This window comes from Vanessa tameamea, chromosome 19 (assembly GCF_037043105.1).
Source record: "Vanessa tameamea isolate UH-Manoa-2023 chromosome 19, ilVanTame1 primary haplotype, whole genome shotgun sequence".
Lineage (NCBI taxonomy): Eukaryota > Metazoa > Arthropoda > Insecta > Lepidoptera > Nymphalidae > Vanessa > Vanessa tameamea.
In genome coordinates, this window is record NC_087327.1 from 8,474,135 (window position 1) to 8,492,219 (window position 18,085).

At 37.7% G+C, this 18,085-nt stretch overlaps 1 protein-coding gene across 1 annotated transcript in view; it reads right to left on the minus strand.

Annotated features, from left to right (window-relative positions):
- Positions 1 to 487: 487 nt before the first annotated feature.
- Positions 488 to 18,085, minus strand: part of LOC113399415 (metastasis-associated protein MTA3) — a 61,052-nt gene continuing 43,454 nt past the window's right edge. The window contains exons 4-17 of the mRNA XM_026638546.2: positions 10,990 to 11,183; positions 8,770 to 8,887; positions 8,014 to 8,216; positions 7,169 to 7,357; positions 6,625 to 6,758; positions 6,193 to 6,311; positions 5,623 to 5,723; positions 5,414 to 5,536; positions 5,037 to 5,256; positions 4,700 to 4,921; positions 4,355 to 4,501; positions 1,389 to 1,552; positions 1,135 to 1,241; positions 488 to 1,052 (exon numbers count right to left, since the gene is read on the minus strand). Of these exons, the coding sequence (XP_026494331.1) occupies positions 833 to 1,052; positions 1,135 to 1,241; positions 1,389 to 1,552; positions 4,355 to 4,501; positions 4,700 to 4,921; positions 5,037 to 5,256; positions 5,414 to 5,536; positions 5,623 to 5,723; positions 6,193 to 6,311; positions 6,625 to 6,758; positions 7,169 to 7,357; positions 8,014 to 8,216; positions 8,770 to 8,887; positions 10,990 to 11,183 (2,261 nt within the window). The 3' untranslated portion in view covers positions 488 to 832. The remainder of the gene's footprint in view (positions 1,053 to 1,134; positions 1,242 to 1,388; positions 1,553 to 4,354; positions 4,502 to 4,699; positions 4,922 to 5,036; positions 5,257 to 5,413; positions 5,537 to 5,622; positions 5,724 to 6,192; positions 6,312 to 6,624; positions 6,759 to 7,168; positions 7,358 to 8,013; positions 8,217 to 8,769; positions 8,888 to 10,989; positions 11,184 to 18,085) is intronic.

An 18,085-nucleotide genomic window follows, 5' to 3' on the forward strand; every position in this document is an offset into this window, starting at 1 on the left:
GCAAGTTTTCCAGTGTTATTTTAGGGCGATTCCTCACTGGGAGCATACCTCAATTTTAAGTTTAGATTCTAGCATAAGCGATTGAGAAGAACTGAGCATTACAGAGCACAGCCGATTTTTAAAACAGGTTGTGATCGTTTCTTTTACCTTTTTTAGGTAAAATTACAGAATTGAATTGAGTAGTACTGATTTCACTGCAGGTAATTGCTCAAATTCGAATATTAGATTGCTATAATAAAAGCGAATACTCTCGGCGAAGGAGCGCTCTCAGAATTACCACGATTAATTTTTATTTACGTTTTTACCGAATGATGAATACTTTTTTATATTGGATCATAAGAGTGAGGGAATATTGACTGCCTGTGTTCGCGCACCCTGGCGTCGTGTAACTCTGATTCTGATTGCAGGTTTCGATCAAAGTCATAAAAGCATTTAGATATCCAGGACGATAAGATAGGAACCTTATTTGTCAAAATAAAATACGCAGTTTTCCAATTTGTGCTTTATTTATGAAAAAAATTGTAAATTATCCTACAATGAATCTCCGAATGAAATAGACTTACATATCGTTTTATGTATCAAATACATTATTTTGCTCATCGCCAGATCAAACCACATAAGAACAATATAGTTTAAAATATTATCTACAGAATCCGTCGTCGGCGATTCGATTACCAAAAATACAATCTTCACGAAGGTCGGGGGCGTGTGTGTGTCCGTGGGCGGGCCGCTCGGGGCTATGTACACGAGCAATATACAGCGGGGCGGCTCAGCCGAGCAGCGCCTCCATGGTGTAGGGGTGCGGCGGGTGCGGCGGGCGCGGCGGCTCCTGTCAGTCCAGGATCACGAGCTGCAGCGGCGCCGCGCCCGCCGCGCCACTCGCGCCCGCGCCCGCTCCCGCGCCCGCCGCCTTGGCCGCCACCGCGCCCGCGCCCGCCGCGCCGCCCGCCACCGCGCCCAGGCTGGCGGCGATGATCGCGCTGCGCATGGCCCGCCAGGGCGCGCGCGCTCCGCGACGCAGCTCGCCGCAGCTCAGCGTCCTTCTAGCGGCCCTGCACGGAGAACGAGCGTGATGAGTTTGGCGTCATTGTAAGTTTTTCAGATTACGTGTGACGAAAGCGAGACGAGACGTACTTGGCGACCTCGGTGGCTCTGAAGTAGAGGTCGTCGGGTGCGTCCATCCACGAAATAACGTGACGTCGGCCCCCACGACCGGTCAAATTTGTCGGTTTGCCGTTTACCTATGAACGATAATAATTATGACTAAACTAATAAATGTGACTACAAGTATTTAATGCGGTAATTATTGTTTCCAGCGAGTTTCATACGAGACATATGGAAAATCTTTTATTCAATTTAGAAATAGACTATATTAGACTGGTACATACGTGCGCAAATACGTGCGCAGGCAGCGGCTGGCCGGTGGCCTGCGCGCGCGCGCACATGGCGGCGTACTGCTCGCGCGAGGGTCGCTGCATGGGCGCAGGGTGCTTGTTGGGCCGCTTGGCGGGCGGTGGCGCGGCAACTTCGCGTGCGGCTCCACTCGCACCTCCTGCAATAGTACGTAAGTCAACACTCGTACTAAAGGCGACAATTACTAACATGTATTAGCACTACTAGCGGAAATGAAACTGGCAAGTGGCAGTGTGGCAGTCGATGACCTACTGATAATATTACAGGAATAAATTCAATTTAAGAAACGATACGATTTCGATGGTCGAAATATATTTTCAGAGGATCGTATAAAACTGTTAGTTCCATTTCAATTGGTTCTCCAAGAAATGCTACGACTTTTATAATACCGATTAGCCGTAAATTGTATTACCGGGGGAACCAATATAATTGAATTTCGTAAATAGAAAATAAGCGTCACAGATATTTAAAACTATGGGTTGAATTAAAATTTATTATTAGTAACAACATCGAATTACCCACCAATATAAGCTCGAATATTACCGTCACTTCATGAACTTCGCCGTTCGCGTTAAAACTACAAGGGTTCTTAAATATTATTCATTCGCAAAATACAACATTGGGACAGACTTACAAATAATGTTGTAATCTGCGTATAAAAAATATATTAAGGCGTGGGTGGTAATTAAAAGAATCGGTGTAAAAATATTTATTTGCTAAAAATTTTTTTTATGATTTCAAACCTGTTGCTACTCCAGCAAAGTAAGCAGCACAAAAAGAGAAATTTCATTTCATAGAAATTATTATACATACAGTGGAATCCGTTTATAATGACATCGAAGGGAATTGACAAACACGTCATAATAACCGGACGTCATACAAAGCGTTTTGTGAAAAAATATATATATATACATATATATTTTGCACGTAATAAGTACATATGAAACATGTATGTACTATAAATTAATAATATATTTTTCATATTTTAATGTAAGTAATCTGTAATTTTTGTCTGCTTTTGTTTTTTTCATTTTTTTGTAATAACAGTCTCTAATACTATTGTGTATAGAAGACATAGCCATGGTCAAATTATCATTTTCAATATTGCTATGAACAAATCTGCAGACGACCTTTGAGTGACAATTACTCACTCAGATTAAAAACAATGAGCCAGGTGCCGAACGTCGCCGGGAACATTACCGAAGGTGTAAAGAATCATGTCGGTCACTATAACCGGACATAATTTATTAAAAATGGGTCATAATAAGCGAACTGTCACTATAAGGAAAGTCATTATATCCGACTTATATACAACGAATTTTATATGAGAACCAAACTTCATGGTGTAAGTACGTCACAATAAACGGTTGGTCAATATAGACGGAGTCATTATAAGCGGATTCTACTGTATTTCCAAATATTTAATGATTGCTCTCATTCAATTCAAGAGTCAAAATATATTTAAATTGATAGAGCGTAGATTTATAAATGAATAAAATATATAAAGATATAAATCTTTTTATATACCTACTTCTGTAAACCATTTATTTGTTTAAAATTTTTTTTTTTTTATAATGTAACAAATTGGTATGTTAGAGAAAATAAGAAGATTTGGATTTTGTCTATTGTATATGGCCTTTTGCCTTAATATGAACGCTGTGCATTATTATTATTTTTTAAAATTATTATAATCGTTTTGAGAAACCCTATTACATAATGTTATGCCCATTATTGAAAAGATGTATCTATATGAAATATGAAAATAATAACTTATCTTCGATTAATTGAATTATAATTTTTTAAGAAGAGATAAATTCCGTAAAATAAGCTAGTCATTTCGCACGGTCAATTAATGATGACAATGCCCTCTACACCGATTGCGAGGGAGATGCACTCTACTCCCTCACTCTCGTAATCCGATGGAACGGCAAATCCGATATGACCGGAAAGAGTTCAGACGCAGAAACAACAACCTCTTTTGCTTTTCTAAGCACGGAAATGTAAACATTTCTAATTATCAGACTCCGGACATTATCATTCATCATTTAAAATTATTTATTATTTTTTATTGACCTGAGTGTTTTATTTGACCCGTAAAACCGTCTAATTAAATGTACGTTTATTTGGTAATTATATTTCTATAACTGAAACTCCTCCAACATTTTTTTGCGATTTATGGTAAGTATTTTAGGAATCTAAACTTCATTAATCAATCATCATCATCAACTTGATCAATAAAACTTCTTAATCCCGAGAAAGAAAACACACGAAACTAGCTAGACTATATAATTTTTTCTAACTGTAATTTCTACTTTACAGACATATATCGCTCGCGTGACGTCATCAACGTTTACATACGTATATGCAAAGCATGCATTGTCAAAGCCTACTCCAAATCTGTGCGAGTGTCTTGTACAGCACAGCATTTTACACTAAAAGTGTAGCCTAAGTAAAGACTCCATGTTTGCCTTATGAATTGAGTAAAATATTACATATCATATGCTGATTTGAGATTATATAAGATTTAAGAAGTTTTATTTATGTACGAGTGAAAGTGTAAATATATGTTAAAATTACTCTCTTACATTAGACATAATATTTTGTAAAAATATTATAGATATTCGCTGTAGTAGTAGTAGTAGTATGAATAATACTAACTTAAGCTTGTACCGAAGCAAGCCAGAAACTATTAGGTCTGATTTTATTTACATATTGACATTTTATAGTCCTCGGTGAAAATAATATGAAATATTTTCGTTGACCGTTTCAAATAATATTGCTAGTATTTTTTAAACGTTTTGTAAGACACACGAAAGGAAACTTATAGTCAGCAGATAAAATATTCAATATATGAGACGATCAGACGCTAAAATCACGCGCTCGTAGGTAAAAGTAAACGCGCAAAGTCGAAAGAGCTGTAGTGAAGGGTAGCGATACTGACTGTCGAGGCCATTGATGTCGTCGTAGGCGCGACGCTTGAGCGCGGGCGGCGCGTGCGGCGCGAGGGTCGCGGGCGGCGCGTTGGCCTCGTTGCGGCGCGCCTCCAGCTCCGCGCGCGACAGCACGCGCTCGTACATCAGGCTGCCGTCTGCCATCGCAAATGTTATCGTCATGTTTTATCTGTCTATCATTACATTCATCATAAAATGTAAAATGTTCTAAGTATAAATGTAACATACAAAATATCAATTATGCTCATCGTAGTAAAGTCATGTTAGAAATGTTCTTCTACATTAGTTAGTTTGTTCATATTATTATAACGGTGCTCTGACGGATGTCGGCTGACCTGGCGCCTTGGGCGGCTTGGGGAAGGCGACGTGATTTGGTACGGGCATGCGGTCGCGCGGAGTGAGCGTCAGCCACTCTTGAGCACGCGGCGCGGCCGTGCCCATCGCGACGGCCAGACGCGTGGCCACGGCGCCCACTGCCCCGCGCACTCGCGGCACGCCGGTCGGGCCCGCGCCGCGCATCTCCGCACCCGCGCCGAGGCCCGCCATCGCTATCGTACCTGCGCGTAGACAGCGGGAGAAGATTAATCGACGTTTTGAGTCGGTGGCACTGGGATATCGAATGAGACGTTCGCTCATAAATATCGCGGGCCCGTCGTCCCGCGCCGTACTCACACTCGTGCTTGACCTGGTGCAGGTTGATGGGCGAGAAGGGCGAGCGCGCGTAGTGCCGCGGGCGGCGCAGCGCGCGCGCCAGGCGGCGGGCGAGGCGCGTGAAGGGCGAGGCGCGCAGGTAGAAGGCGGCGCGCGTCTTCATGACGGGCCGCGCGCCCTCGCCCGCGCCGCCGTGCGCCGTGGCCACGTGCCGCGCCAGGTGCGCGCGTAGTTTGAACTCCTGGAACGTGTGCGCGATATATTCGATGTTCGACGGGGGATTCTCTAAATACTTGTTGACTTTAGTTTTGAGCATCTTTTCGTAATAATTAAATTCACTGACCGATATAATAGTTATTTCAATCGAATTTAATAGTGATTAGTAAGTAATTGTTTACCTTAGCACAATTGATGACGGTACAACGATGTGGGCGGTGTGAGACTGAGAGCGCTGTGTCTTCCCCTTCCGCGCGTCCGGTGCGTGCCGCCTCTGTTTCGCTTTCTCCGAACACACCAGCTGTCTGTTAAACAAAAAAAAAAATTATGTCGTACGAGTGCTCATTGCCTTCTAAAAATATTAATCAAAATGAGCATTGCACTGTCTCACCTTTAGTCCACCATATTTCTTCCAATATTGCCAGCAAGAGCCACACAATCTGTATTGTAAATGCTGTGGACCCCACGAGTACCACTGGTTTGAATTTGTCACTGAAATTAAATTAAAAAAACTGGCTGATGATAATCTGCTGTCAAAGAAACTAAAACCAAAATAATATATTCTAAATGTATTTACATTGCATGTCATTTATTGACAAGACTCATACACCACACCAGTGATGATTCAGTATTGATTTAACGTTTTGACGGCGCAGTGAGCTTTGAATAAATGAATAAATGGGTAAGTTAAAGTTTCATTTACGAATTATAACTTTTTATGAACACTAGACAGTATTGACATTTAATTATACAATACGATAAAATAATCTTAATTATTCAAGTACACTATAGCCCATCTCAACCACCGGAGGAGTAAAGATAAATAAGCAAATTATGGCATTGAATTGACCTGATATCATCGAGGACTTTGAATGAGCTGAAATTTTTTTCAGAATTTTGGAAATCAAACAAATAACGTAGTTAATCGACGCGGCTGTAGTGCATAATATAGCATATGTACCTTGGCAGGACGCGCAGAGGCTGGGCGCGACGGCGGCGGTGCCGTTGGTGCCCCCGTTGAGCACGGCCGCCTTGCCCGCACTCGCGGCGTTCGCGACCAGCGCCGGGTTCGGCTTGTTGCTGCAATTGCGTCAACGTCATCTTCAGTGTGTACCACTTTACATGTGACAGGTTCCTTAGCGATACCAGTGACGGCGTATCTTAGGAGCCCTGTATTACTATTATAGGGATTACAGAATACATAAATAGTCTAAAATGAAAATTCCCTGACTTATATGTTATATATACTTACTAAAAACTATTTTATAAATATGAAGAAAAGCATTTTCAAATGAATCATTAAAAGGGGTAAAGAAATATTGAAAATATAAGTTAGGACGTGGCAAAGTAAAAAAACGTATGAGAGTAGTGACGTGTCGGTACAAACACTCACTAGTTGGGAATGTACACTTGCTTCAACTTCGACTCGGCCTCGACCGCTTTGACGCGCTTCTGCTGCACGTAGCGGTCCGTCGTCTTCCACATGTAGTAGTACTCCACCAAGTTCTTCAACGTTTTCCACGGCAACTGGAAGAATAAACAAAAGGATTATTATTTTAACAGGAATCAAAATCACATGAAAAAGTTTGATCTAAATCTATTGGTTGGGCTTTGTGCAACTAATCTGGGTAGATACCACACATTCATCACTTATTTCACCACCAATCAGCAATATTTAGTATTGTTGTGGTCCAGATTGAAAGGTGAGTGAGTCAGTGTACTAGGGACAAGGCAGCACCATTGCCTATAGGTGGTGGTGGCCACTTACCAAAAGCCTGTAATTACTACCTGAAATAGTGATTGCATTACCACTAAATATTTATCCTATATGAAAGCATATAATTTAATAACGTGTCTACATACATTTAATAGAATATAACTGTGATATTTACATAACAGACGTATCTAAACTTCACTTCGATTTCGAGTAAACTCACAAAGTCCTGTCGTATGTCCGCAAAGTCCTTGCCGTACTTGTCGAGCGCCTCCTCGAAGAGGTTGGCCTCGGACGCGGACCACTCCTCCATCTCGTCGCGGCACAGCACCGGGCCCGACGCGGGCACCAGCGACGACAGCGCCGCCTCTATGCTGTAGCCGGACTTGTGCAGCGTGTCCATCGCGTGAAACTGCAACACGAGGCGTAATATGTTGAGGTTACTTACATTATTAATACAAAACATATCGTGATGAAAGCGTGCGAATTATTATTAAATATATGAATATTATTTTAAATAATTATGATATACAGGAAAAGTTTAAACTTTACTAACAATTAAGTCGTTAACAAATTTAGTTTCGAAATCGAGAGTCGAAATAGATACATATATATGTGCCTATATATATGTGTTTAATTTCAATGAAATTCTACCACGTGTGTACACCAACCGGCATCAATGATGCGTGGTGGAATTAACTCCAAACCTTCTCCTCAAAGTGTAAGGAGTTCTTAGCTAGGACGTTTATAGGCTGTAACTTACTTTACTTATTGTACTTACAGAATGAAGTAAAAAGTTGACAAAGTAAAGTTTTGTTTAAAATATTCAATAGAAATGTAATCAAATGAATATAAAAGTTCCATTGGTAATTTGGAAGTCAAAATATATGAATAGAGCGTAAGAATAAATATAGCATTTGTGTAACATCTTACAGCAATGAATATAATTATATAGAACGAGTATAAATTTTGTTGACATATGTATCTTTAAAGAAGATTTTGTATATAGAGATGATCCCGTTGATTCAGATGATGGTCAGATGGTCGGTAACAAATAGCGGCACGTACTAATGTGATGTCGCGGCTGGCGGCGGCGGCGGACATGTGCAGCGAGGGCTGCTTGACGCTGGAGGAGCAGTCGAGCGCGCGCGCGAACGTGCCCACGGAACGCGCCACCACGAGGAACTGGTCGATCTGCCGGTCCGACAGCCCGTGCGCCGGCGTCCACACCAGCGTCTCCAGCTCCGAGCTACAGCGACTGTCCTCCTCGCCTGACAAGGTTACTCGTTAAAACATATTTGGTAACGGCCAAACCTTAAATTCTTATATAGATCTCCTTAACGATAATTCATTTACATTGTAACTATATATTACTAGGCTTTATCATACATTACAGATAAATTAATCAGTATAAAATATTTCTTTAATAAGGCTCAGATATACTTCACGGCAGCCATTCCCTAGGGAGACTAGCTAAGCGGGCAGGAGATATTATTATGTATAAGTAGGACATAAACACAAATGCACTCTCTGTCAGAATCTGATGACGTATAAGACAACACCAGAAATAGTTCGGGTGCTAGACCATGAACAGGAGTGGAAGCAGCCAGTACCAAAACTCCAGGATGATATCACTACATTTATTAATATAAAATCCCAATACATTTTATTATACTCTAACCCAACCCAATGCTTACAAGCTAAACTAAACCAACGTGGAAATTAAATGGGATAATGATCAATTTATATTATAAATTTATATGCGACGTAATCCTAAATAAGATATCTTAAATTAAAAAAAAAAAAATAAGATACCTCGCTCACCTTCTTTTAATAAATTAGTTACTTCAGTCTGATATCTACTTCCAACTTTGATTTCTCCCTTATCTGCTAATAAAGTCTTTTGTGAAGGATCAAATACTAAACAATAAAAAAATGCGTCCTGAAACAAAGAAATAATATACGTTAATCAATTAATTAATATAAAATTATATAATTAAATAAATGTTACAACTAAATAATAATTAAAAAAAACTTTCACATAATCGAGACACGATGAGAACCTGCTCAGCGTTAATACGAAATTATTTCGTAACTTTTTTTGTTAATTACATATAGCATGATTACAATTTTGCTAAAGAATCCGCCTCACTTCATACAACATTATTACAAATCGTACCCAAGCTGTACGGTGAGTACATTAAAATAGATTCACAAAAAGTGTCTAGACATTTTTTTTTTAATTTTAAATATTCAAATCAACTTACTGGTATATTTAACAACTAATTTATACTTTAAATTATTCGTGGCAAAATTAAAAGAGACCGTTTGGTATGTGTCTATGACACATACACGGGGCTAAAGGATTCCCACGGTTGTGTTAAAAAAAATAACCAATTTTCATATCTGAAGCCGTTAAGAAGTTTTTGCATACTAATGCTCTCCTCATCAAATAACTTATGATGATGATGATGTCGTCCGGCTGATTCATGGCCGCCAAACTCTTGGGAGCCCAACCAACCACACACGATATATTATAGTGCAGATGTGTGTACTCCAAACCTTCTCCTCTGAGGGAGAGGAGGCCTTAGCCCAACGGTGGGAAATTTACAGGCTGCTTATGACATGTGTGTGCGCAATCACACTCTATATTCCGTCACTCTCATAATCCGATAGGATGGCAAATCCGAAACCTCCGAAAAGAGATCAGGCGCAGGCCCAAGGGCTTTACGTGCTTTCCGAGGTATGGGAATGTCTTCCAACTTCTAGACTTTGGGGCGTTACTGAGAATTTATCGACAGAATAACCCAATATTTTTTTATCGGCCCGACCCGGCGTTTGAACCCAGAACCTGAGATCCTGGTGATCTGGAGCCAATCAAGCAAATAGACTAACGAGGCAGTCAAGTATAGTATAAAAGGTTACGATCCAAAAAATGAAGTTTAGGATTTATCGCTTTAAACCCGACAAAAACGACGATTAAATTGAATACAAATCTTTATATGGCGATGGTAATAAAGCAAACAGGAAGCTCGGACAGCGATACGAGATAGTCGACAAGTGCATGCTCATTTCCTTATTAGTTGGCGTAGATGGAATATTATTGGAGTTGCGATCCGTACCGGACGTGTATGGATATGTAAAACATTCACATAGCGATACGAGAACTCAAGCAAATGTTTTTAATGTAATCTTTATAAAATTTAATACGTTTTTAGATAATCTCACTTACGTATTACATTTAGCAGACGTATTTTTCTGAAGAGAAATATAACTTTCATGTAAAACAAAAGTTATACGAGCATTGGGAACGAAATGAATTGCTATTACGCAATGCTAGTAGCAAGCACTCTGTTCAAGTCTGTCATTATTAAAAGTGTTTATATTAAGTACTGCGTTACCTAACTTATTCTTTACATTGGACAAAACAAAACTTTCGTCATTTCATTTGCAAATGGACTGAAACATCGACAACATCACAATATTATTCAAGAACGCTTTTATAAACTTATTTGAATCGTCATTTTACAACATTAAAGTAAACGTAAAGTTAATACCTTGTCGCAGTATAGATTCTGCACGGACGAAACAACAAGAAACTTGGTTATTACTCTTATAAATACATATTATGGTATATATAATACAATTCATACATAGTGCATAAAATTAATTAACTAGTAACTGAGCACTTATTTATGATATTATGTTATATGATCTGGTATGGAACAATATTTCTTGTCTATTAATGATGTATTAACATAAGCTTTAAATTTATTACTTGGTAAATGTCAGTGTTAACGGTTTTTTTTATAGGAACGAACGACGTTCGGGAAGGATGTATTGAGTAGGAGTGTGGAACATAAACAGCTTACATAACTGAGTTTAAGATCCTTTATAGTATTCATCGTCATTTTCATGTATTCGGATCAACGGCCTTATTATTTATTTGAAGTTTTTCTTTACAAAGTTTCTATGGAAAAAACGAAAGCTCATCTACATTAATCAGCATTCCCAGTGTCGGTCCCTCTTGCGGTACATACTCACATCCTTATTGAGATAGCTGAGCAGCGATTCTGTCTCGTTGAGGAGCGTCACGGTGCACTTTCCACGGATGTGTGTGGCGGGCAGCGTCTCAACGTGTCGTGAGAGGAACAGCTCGCGGTGCTTCGCCTGGTGCCGCTGTTTCGGCGCCAGTCCGTCTGTGCCCGGTAAGTCTGTAGATTCCTCCTCCATCGCCACTGAAAATTAAATTTCACAATAGTTAATAGACAGGCTTCGACAAATTAATTTTAAGAATTCACAACCTTTGCAAATTCATCTTCAAGTACATATTATGATCAATAATTTTAATTTTGATTTGTTGGCTGACATAATACATCGCTGCAGTGTAAATTAAATCTGTTATTTCATAGTGAAATACTGTTTATAAACCATCCAGATATTTTACTAATAAATATTATTTTGGAAATAAATATGCATTGTCTTAAAATAAACAATTTAATTGAAATGATGTCAGTGTTACCACTAATTCGTCAGATATCAAAACGAAGAAGTGTCCCAGATAGTAGAGCTAATAGGTGAATCATGTTAACCATTTATAGAAACGTACCAACATAGTAATGTAGTAGATTTTCTCAATAGCGGATGTTGTACAGCCAATACTTTTAGCATTACAAAAGGCCCGCAATTCATATATTTTAATAAAAATTGTGTATAACTAAATACAATTACATATTTCTTTTAATTATCTTACAAATTGAAGTTTGCGTCATTGTCGGTAATAATGGATTGCGAAACTGAAATAGTACAAGTGCGAGCATTGGGACAGCAACACAGCAGCCGGCGGCCGCCGTCGGCGCGGGCGGGCAGGTGCGTTGCGAAACGTGCTCACGTCAGCTTGTGATTTTTATACGCCGATCTGCCGCCATTACGACACGCGTACTTGTATCACAACATGTCCGCCGTTTCGATTTATTTATATTAATTCTCATCTGATTGCCATTCAAGACAAAAAGTAGTCGAATACAAATTTTTTTTATTTATTATTCAAATACATTTACTATTTTATTATATAACGACAAATAAATACTATTTCAGTTGCTAATTTTCAATTATTTTTTAAATTTTATATATCAAAAGTTTACAGTAGCTATCGATAACGTACATATATCGATAGTATTAAAAAATCTGTCGAAACTATGTGTATACAGTGGCAGTGCTATCCACACAAACGTTGCAGCGAGTACATAACAAGACAACGAATTCTATGTACAAAAAAAAACACGGCATGCGCGAAGAGCTGGCTCAGTCGAATATCAATGTTGGTTTTCTTGTAACAAAATCAAATGATATTACAGTTTTGAATTGTATATTGTTCTCCAAGTGGCAGTTTGATACGTATGAACTAGGTCACATACATATTTCATTCATTACGTTAAATTAAAAGTTGGCCATATCGAGGACCGGTTTAAGTTAAGATGGCTTTTGTGTGGTGACGCGGCGCGTGCGGTCGGAGGGGTGGGGCTCGGGTGTCGAGGGGTGGTAACGGCTACTTATTATTACCACGCAGTCTCACGCAGATACCTCACCAATACATACACGTATCATAAGACCGTACCCCTAAAGTTATTGACGAAACTAATGACGAATGTTAATTACTTTTTATGACTGAACCAAATTGGCTTTATCGATAAAATTACGTACTAATCTTAGATATGAAATAAAAATTGTGTGATGCTATTAATCAATAACCGATCAAGTCAACCGCATTCTGTATAAAAATCGAGAAGCGCGCTTTGATAAGAAAATTATAACGAAATCTAGTAAAAACCGGTCGTTAGGTAGCAAACAGTTAAAATAAACACAAAAGATATATCGCCAAACATCGTCCATTTAGCTCGATATAGTAAGGCCATTATTGGCATTAGTAGAAAGGGGGAGGGGAACAAAAAGATTGGATGTTAAGGCAAGCGGCGCATTAATTCCGATAGCTATACTTGTTGTAGCGATGTGAGAATTTGAATGTACTGTATTTCGAGAACGCGTAACGAACATTGCGCATCATTTACGTAAATCTGTCTGATAGACGTTCATTTTGGCCACGAAAATATCTGCAATCATTAAAAAAATATCATAATAAATAATCACATAAGAATAATATATTATTATATACAACACACTATGTATAAAATTGAGAAAATAAAAAAATCGTAGGCGTTTAATTTTTGGATATGCTGTATTTTTTAATATTATCTGAAAAATATTTTTATATCTCGAGATAGAATGGAATGAAATGTATATTTATCAAATACTTTATAACATCAAAGATATATATGGACAAAAGACAGTCTTAATGCTAAAAGCATTCTTTACCAGCCAACCTTCCGGAAGGGCGGGGAAGAACATAATACGTACTTACTAAGCTATCTTCATATCGAATTTTATTAAGATTATCTTAGTGATCATTCAGTTATAGGCACTTGTATCTATCTATCAACGATATTTTTTATCTAGAAATGTGCATCGAATTACAATATTTTTATGAATTAGCTTCCGCCCGTGTAAGAGGGTGCGGAAGAGACAGGCGTTAGAAGGAAGCTTTTGTGTGAAGTCGCTATCTCTATTCGAAATTTCATCCAAATTCGTGCAGCCGTTTTTACGTGATTGAGTAGTAAACACAAACAAACTTTAACATTTATAGTATTGGTTGGAAAAAGGATAATCTATTACATAAAGAAAGAGTTTATTTACAAAGTTTATAAAACGTTGATGTTAGAAAGAGAGAAATATTATGTTTCTTAATTAGCCCAAGCAAATAAAGAAAAGAAAACAGCTTCGTTTCCTGTAAGATGGTTTTTGTGTAAACATTGATTCATTGTCTATGGATAGACAAAATATTATTTTGCTCGCAGCTTATACAAGCGATTGGCTAATAAATATATACCTAGTTTATTACGATTCCAGTAAACCTTCTTATTTACAAACGCAGCGAATCGATTTAAGAAAAACCGCATAGTCGCATCCACGAAATTGTTTAGATAATATTTCTCAACCGTATTCGTTTCGGTCACAATTACTTTTAAACAAAATTAAAGTAAAAGCGTTACACTTTTTATACAACAAAGTAAAAAAGCTTGGACAATATATTCTGACATGAGAAGGATCGGCGAAAACCGACAGTCTTAATTTTTTTTTTAATATTTCTAATTGTTTACAATTTTGAATATAACAAAGAAATAGTCAGGAGGCGATCGTTACATGCTCAAGTATTCATCTTTGAATTGCGCTTCATCAATAAACTAATTATTTTGAAAAATAACTCTTTCCACGCAAACGTTCTTCTACATATTTTTTTTAATTTAACATCAGACACAATTTGATCGCTTACTCGGATCCTGTTGTAAAACCGTATACATAGCCCAACAAAAGAGTTACTGACTCTATGCAGTCGAGTAATAGGAGCAATAAGTTTGTGTCATAACATAACATTTTCCCACGAAAACTTCAATTTTTTTTTTAAATCGTCGTCGACAATTGATCGTTGACTACTTTTATAATAAATAATTTTCAATGTTCATAAGAATAACGGGATCTATTAAATGCGGTCTGATCGTAACATTCTTAGAAACAAGCAAGCAAACAAATGGAATGTAGAATCACGACATAGACGTCGCGAGTTACTCATGAATATAAAACATTATGTCGGCACAAGTACCTCTTGTTGTATGACTTATGTTATGTAGACTACACTTTTTTTTATCATTAAAAACATGATCGGGTAAAAAGTAACTTCTTATCTGAATCTCTACAAGTCTGAGGTGTTTCTTTTTTTTCTTGTGGTAGATAGTCTACGACCGTAAAGTGTAAATGCTTGCGATTATTAAATAAACATCTTTCAAATAAATTTAAAAGATAGTGGTAGTCACATGCGTAGTGTAGTCTAATTAATAATTTCGTCGTTTTATAGAGTACCTACTTAGATTCTGCCCTTCGACCCAGAACTCAGAACACAGAACAGAACACACTTTTTAAATAAACCCTGTTCCAAATTTGAACTTTCTATACTCTGTAGATATAGTTGTGCGTGCGTTGATAGTCAGATTTTATAAGTCTAAGATGATTATATAGTCACATGAATTGATATAATTGCGACTTTATTGACAAGGATATAAGGTTTCTATTGAATAATTGTTTTATATGTCCAAGGTAAAAATCATGCTGGAAGTCATAGGTAAGCAGCGCTATGGCGAGTTTATTGTCAATTTTTACCAACGACGCTTGCACAGAGACAGACATAGACAATATCATATTTATGTATACATTAGATTTAGCAGCAATGTGTGTGTGCAAACAGCACATATACAAACGAACATTGGCGAAGAAATAAATCATAATAATGTTACATGTGAACTGGCTTCGGATATTCTATTTTTCTCTATAGGCCCGTACTAATGTAAGTACCAAGTATCACTTACGATATACTTACAAAGTAATTACACAGTAACAAAGAAATATAATACATATCGAAATGAAAATTCTTCTTTGGTTTATAGGACGTTTATGTAAAATTTACGGTAATGTGTTTTGTTCTGGACCATATTTCCCTGTGACGCAAGGTATTTTTTTCGACATTTTCACTGCAGGGAATATACACGTGTCGGGATTGAAGTCGGCAGTAACGCGATGTTTTGAGGCAAGAACACAGAGAAGCTTTGTTCTATTACAGGTGGGGCGCAGTGTATCACTCCTTATCTTATCTTTCTGTTATGGTGGCATTGTCAGCGCCGAAGACTCAAGATTAGGACTTAATGGAACAGCTTTATTTCCACGACCATATACGGGCAACGTTTATTTTTTTATATTTTTATGTCTATAGGAGACTTTTGTAACTATCTAAAAGGGTAACTGAATAACCGATTTCAACAATATTAACCCTACTTTGAAGTACTAAGTTATTATACGACTATGATCAATCTAAGTGCTTTTGAAATAGCGAAATTTTAATTTAATCGTTGCGGTATGTATGTAGTGGTGTGTTTTAGAATAAAAATATTTTGGCAATTTAATAACTTCGGATTATGGATAACACACGCGTCACTACGCAACTAATTAAAGCGTAGGCAAAGAGAAAATGGCAATCTGTGGAGCCCCCCCCCGCTAGTGGGGGGTCGGTTACGTGTGCCCCCTTGGGGTGGTCGGGTGTATGGTTTTTCTGCTCGGGCATCCTTTGCTTACTTATTGATCCAGTCAAATGTGTGGAGGTGGCGCGGTGGGTGGCGCGCCCGACCCCTCTGCCCCCGAAGGGGGTACGTCCAAATAAATCTGCCCGCCCGCGAAACACCGCAGTGACAACAGCGGCCACCGGTAAGATGCGGCCGCAGTCTCCAATCGAAGTACATCTCTAGGGACTAAGAAGTGTTCGGGAGAAGAGGCCGGTACGAGGTTATCCCTCGCGACATAAACATGAATGCCATTTTAATTGAAGTCATTTCCATCGGAAGGCAGAAGCGGGCGCGACCTTAGAAACAGGCATGCGCGCGACCGCTGAAGGTACTAGTGTTAAACCGCGAGGCTTCTGCTATTTTCATAGGGGTCATTGGCTTTAACTATTAAATAAAAGATACAACAAGCATCGCTATCGCTCCGAATCTGTAATTCAAAACAAGACTCAGCACGTAAGCTATTCTCAATAATGATTAAGCATTTTGTATAATTGTTATTCAAATGTCTATATCCATTATTCATCCGAAGGTAACTATTATCAGGAATAAAGAAGTACGATTTCAGAGTGAATGAATTTATATTTTATATGTTTAAAAATACAAACTTATACGATATTCTATGTAAATTTATAATCCTATGCAATCTTTTATATACATTCCACTCGTATTTTTAAAAACATAATGAAATAATTTTAATATAATTCTAAATTGTTCCGTAATTACTCTAGCCGCATGAAAAAAGTTAGTAAACATACTCGTTGAAAATAAAAGTAACAAGTACATCGTACATATGACGGAGGATTTAACTCAACCACAAAAATCACTACAATTCAATACAAATAAAATACGTATATAATATATAATTTCAGTATATTAAATATTAACAATAAAGTGGCAAAGAAAGCGTTGAAAAAATTAAATGACAGCTCCTTTAGGTTCGAAACTGCTTCATTTACTTTACGAAGGTGTCACGCCTCTAAAGACTATCATTAAAATTATACTACTCGTTTCCCATATGTACAATAATAATATTTCAATATGAAAAAATACTACGGTTTTATCCACAGGTATGTTTAGATGACACTTACATAAAAGGAAATATATATCTATACAGTTTTAAAGGCGCGCCCTTCCACTTTAAGTTAATGTCGGCGTGCATTAGTATGAGTGAGTGAAGCTCATGCTTACAAGATATCTTAGTGTGCGTGAGACGACTAAGAGTAAAGACAGCAAAAAAATACAAATTAGATTACATTTGTCAGTTGTGAGTTTATTTTATTTATCGATAATTTAACGTAGAGTGCGCTCCTTCGTGAATCGATCTATATTAGACTGCTTTTTTTTAAAATGTTTTAAACAAGTCATCACCGCTAATGCGACTAGGATTGAACTTTTACATTAAGATAGTTTATAGCTTTGAATCTGTCGCAGGTCACAGGTATATATTCAATAATATTATGTTAACTTTCGGAAACAGAATAACCTAGCCTACCCGTATCTGTTTCGCACGTGTAGGCAGTTAATTAAAGAACAGACATAAAAAAATAACTTCTCGACATTTTTAGGCCAGTGTCTGCGCTTCTTTACGCAGAAGACCTCACCATAGTTTCATTACAATCGTTGGGATAGAGGAGAAACAGATACATTTTTATTTAAAGACAATGTAAAATTAATGAGTGTACAAGCAAATGCTGGCAAAACAAATATAATACATGTATAGTTGGTCGTCCGGTTTATATACCGGATCTGACATTCAAACTGGTGGTAATTGTACGTGTAATTTAATATTTTAAAAAGACCAGCAATAATCAAAATATATTTACAGATGAATCCCAAAAGAGATTCGATAGTGTTCTGTACAACATCATAAAATAGAATTTGGAAATTAATAAAACACGATTGCCATTGATTCGTTTTCA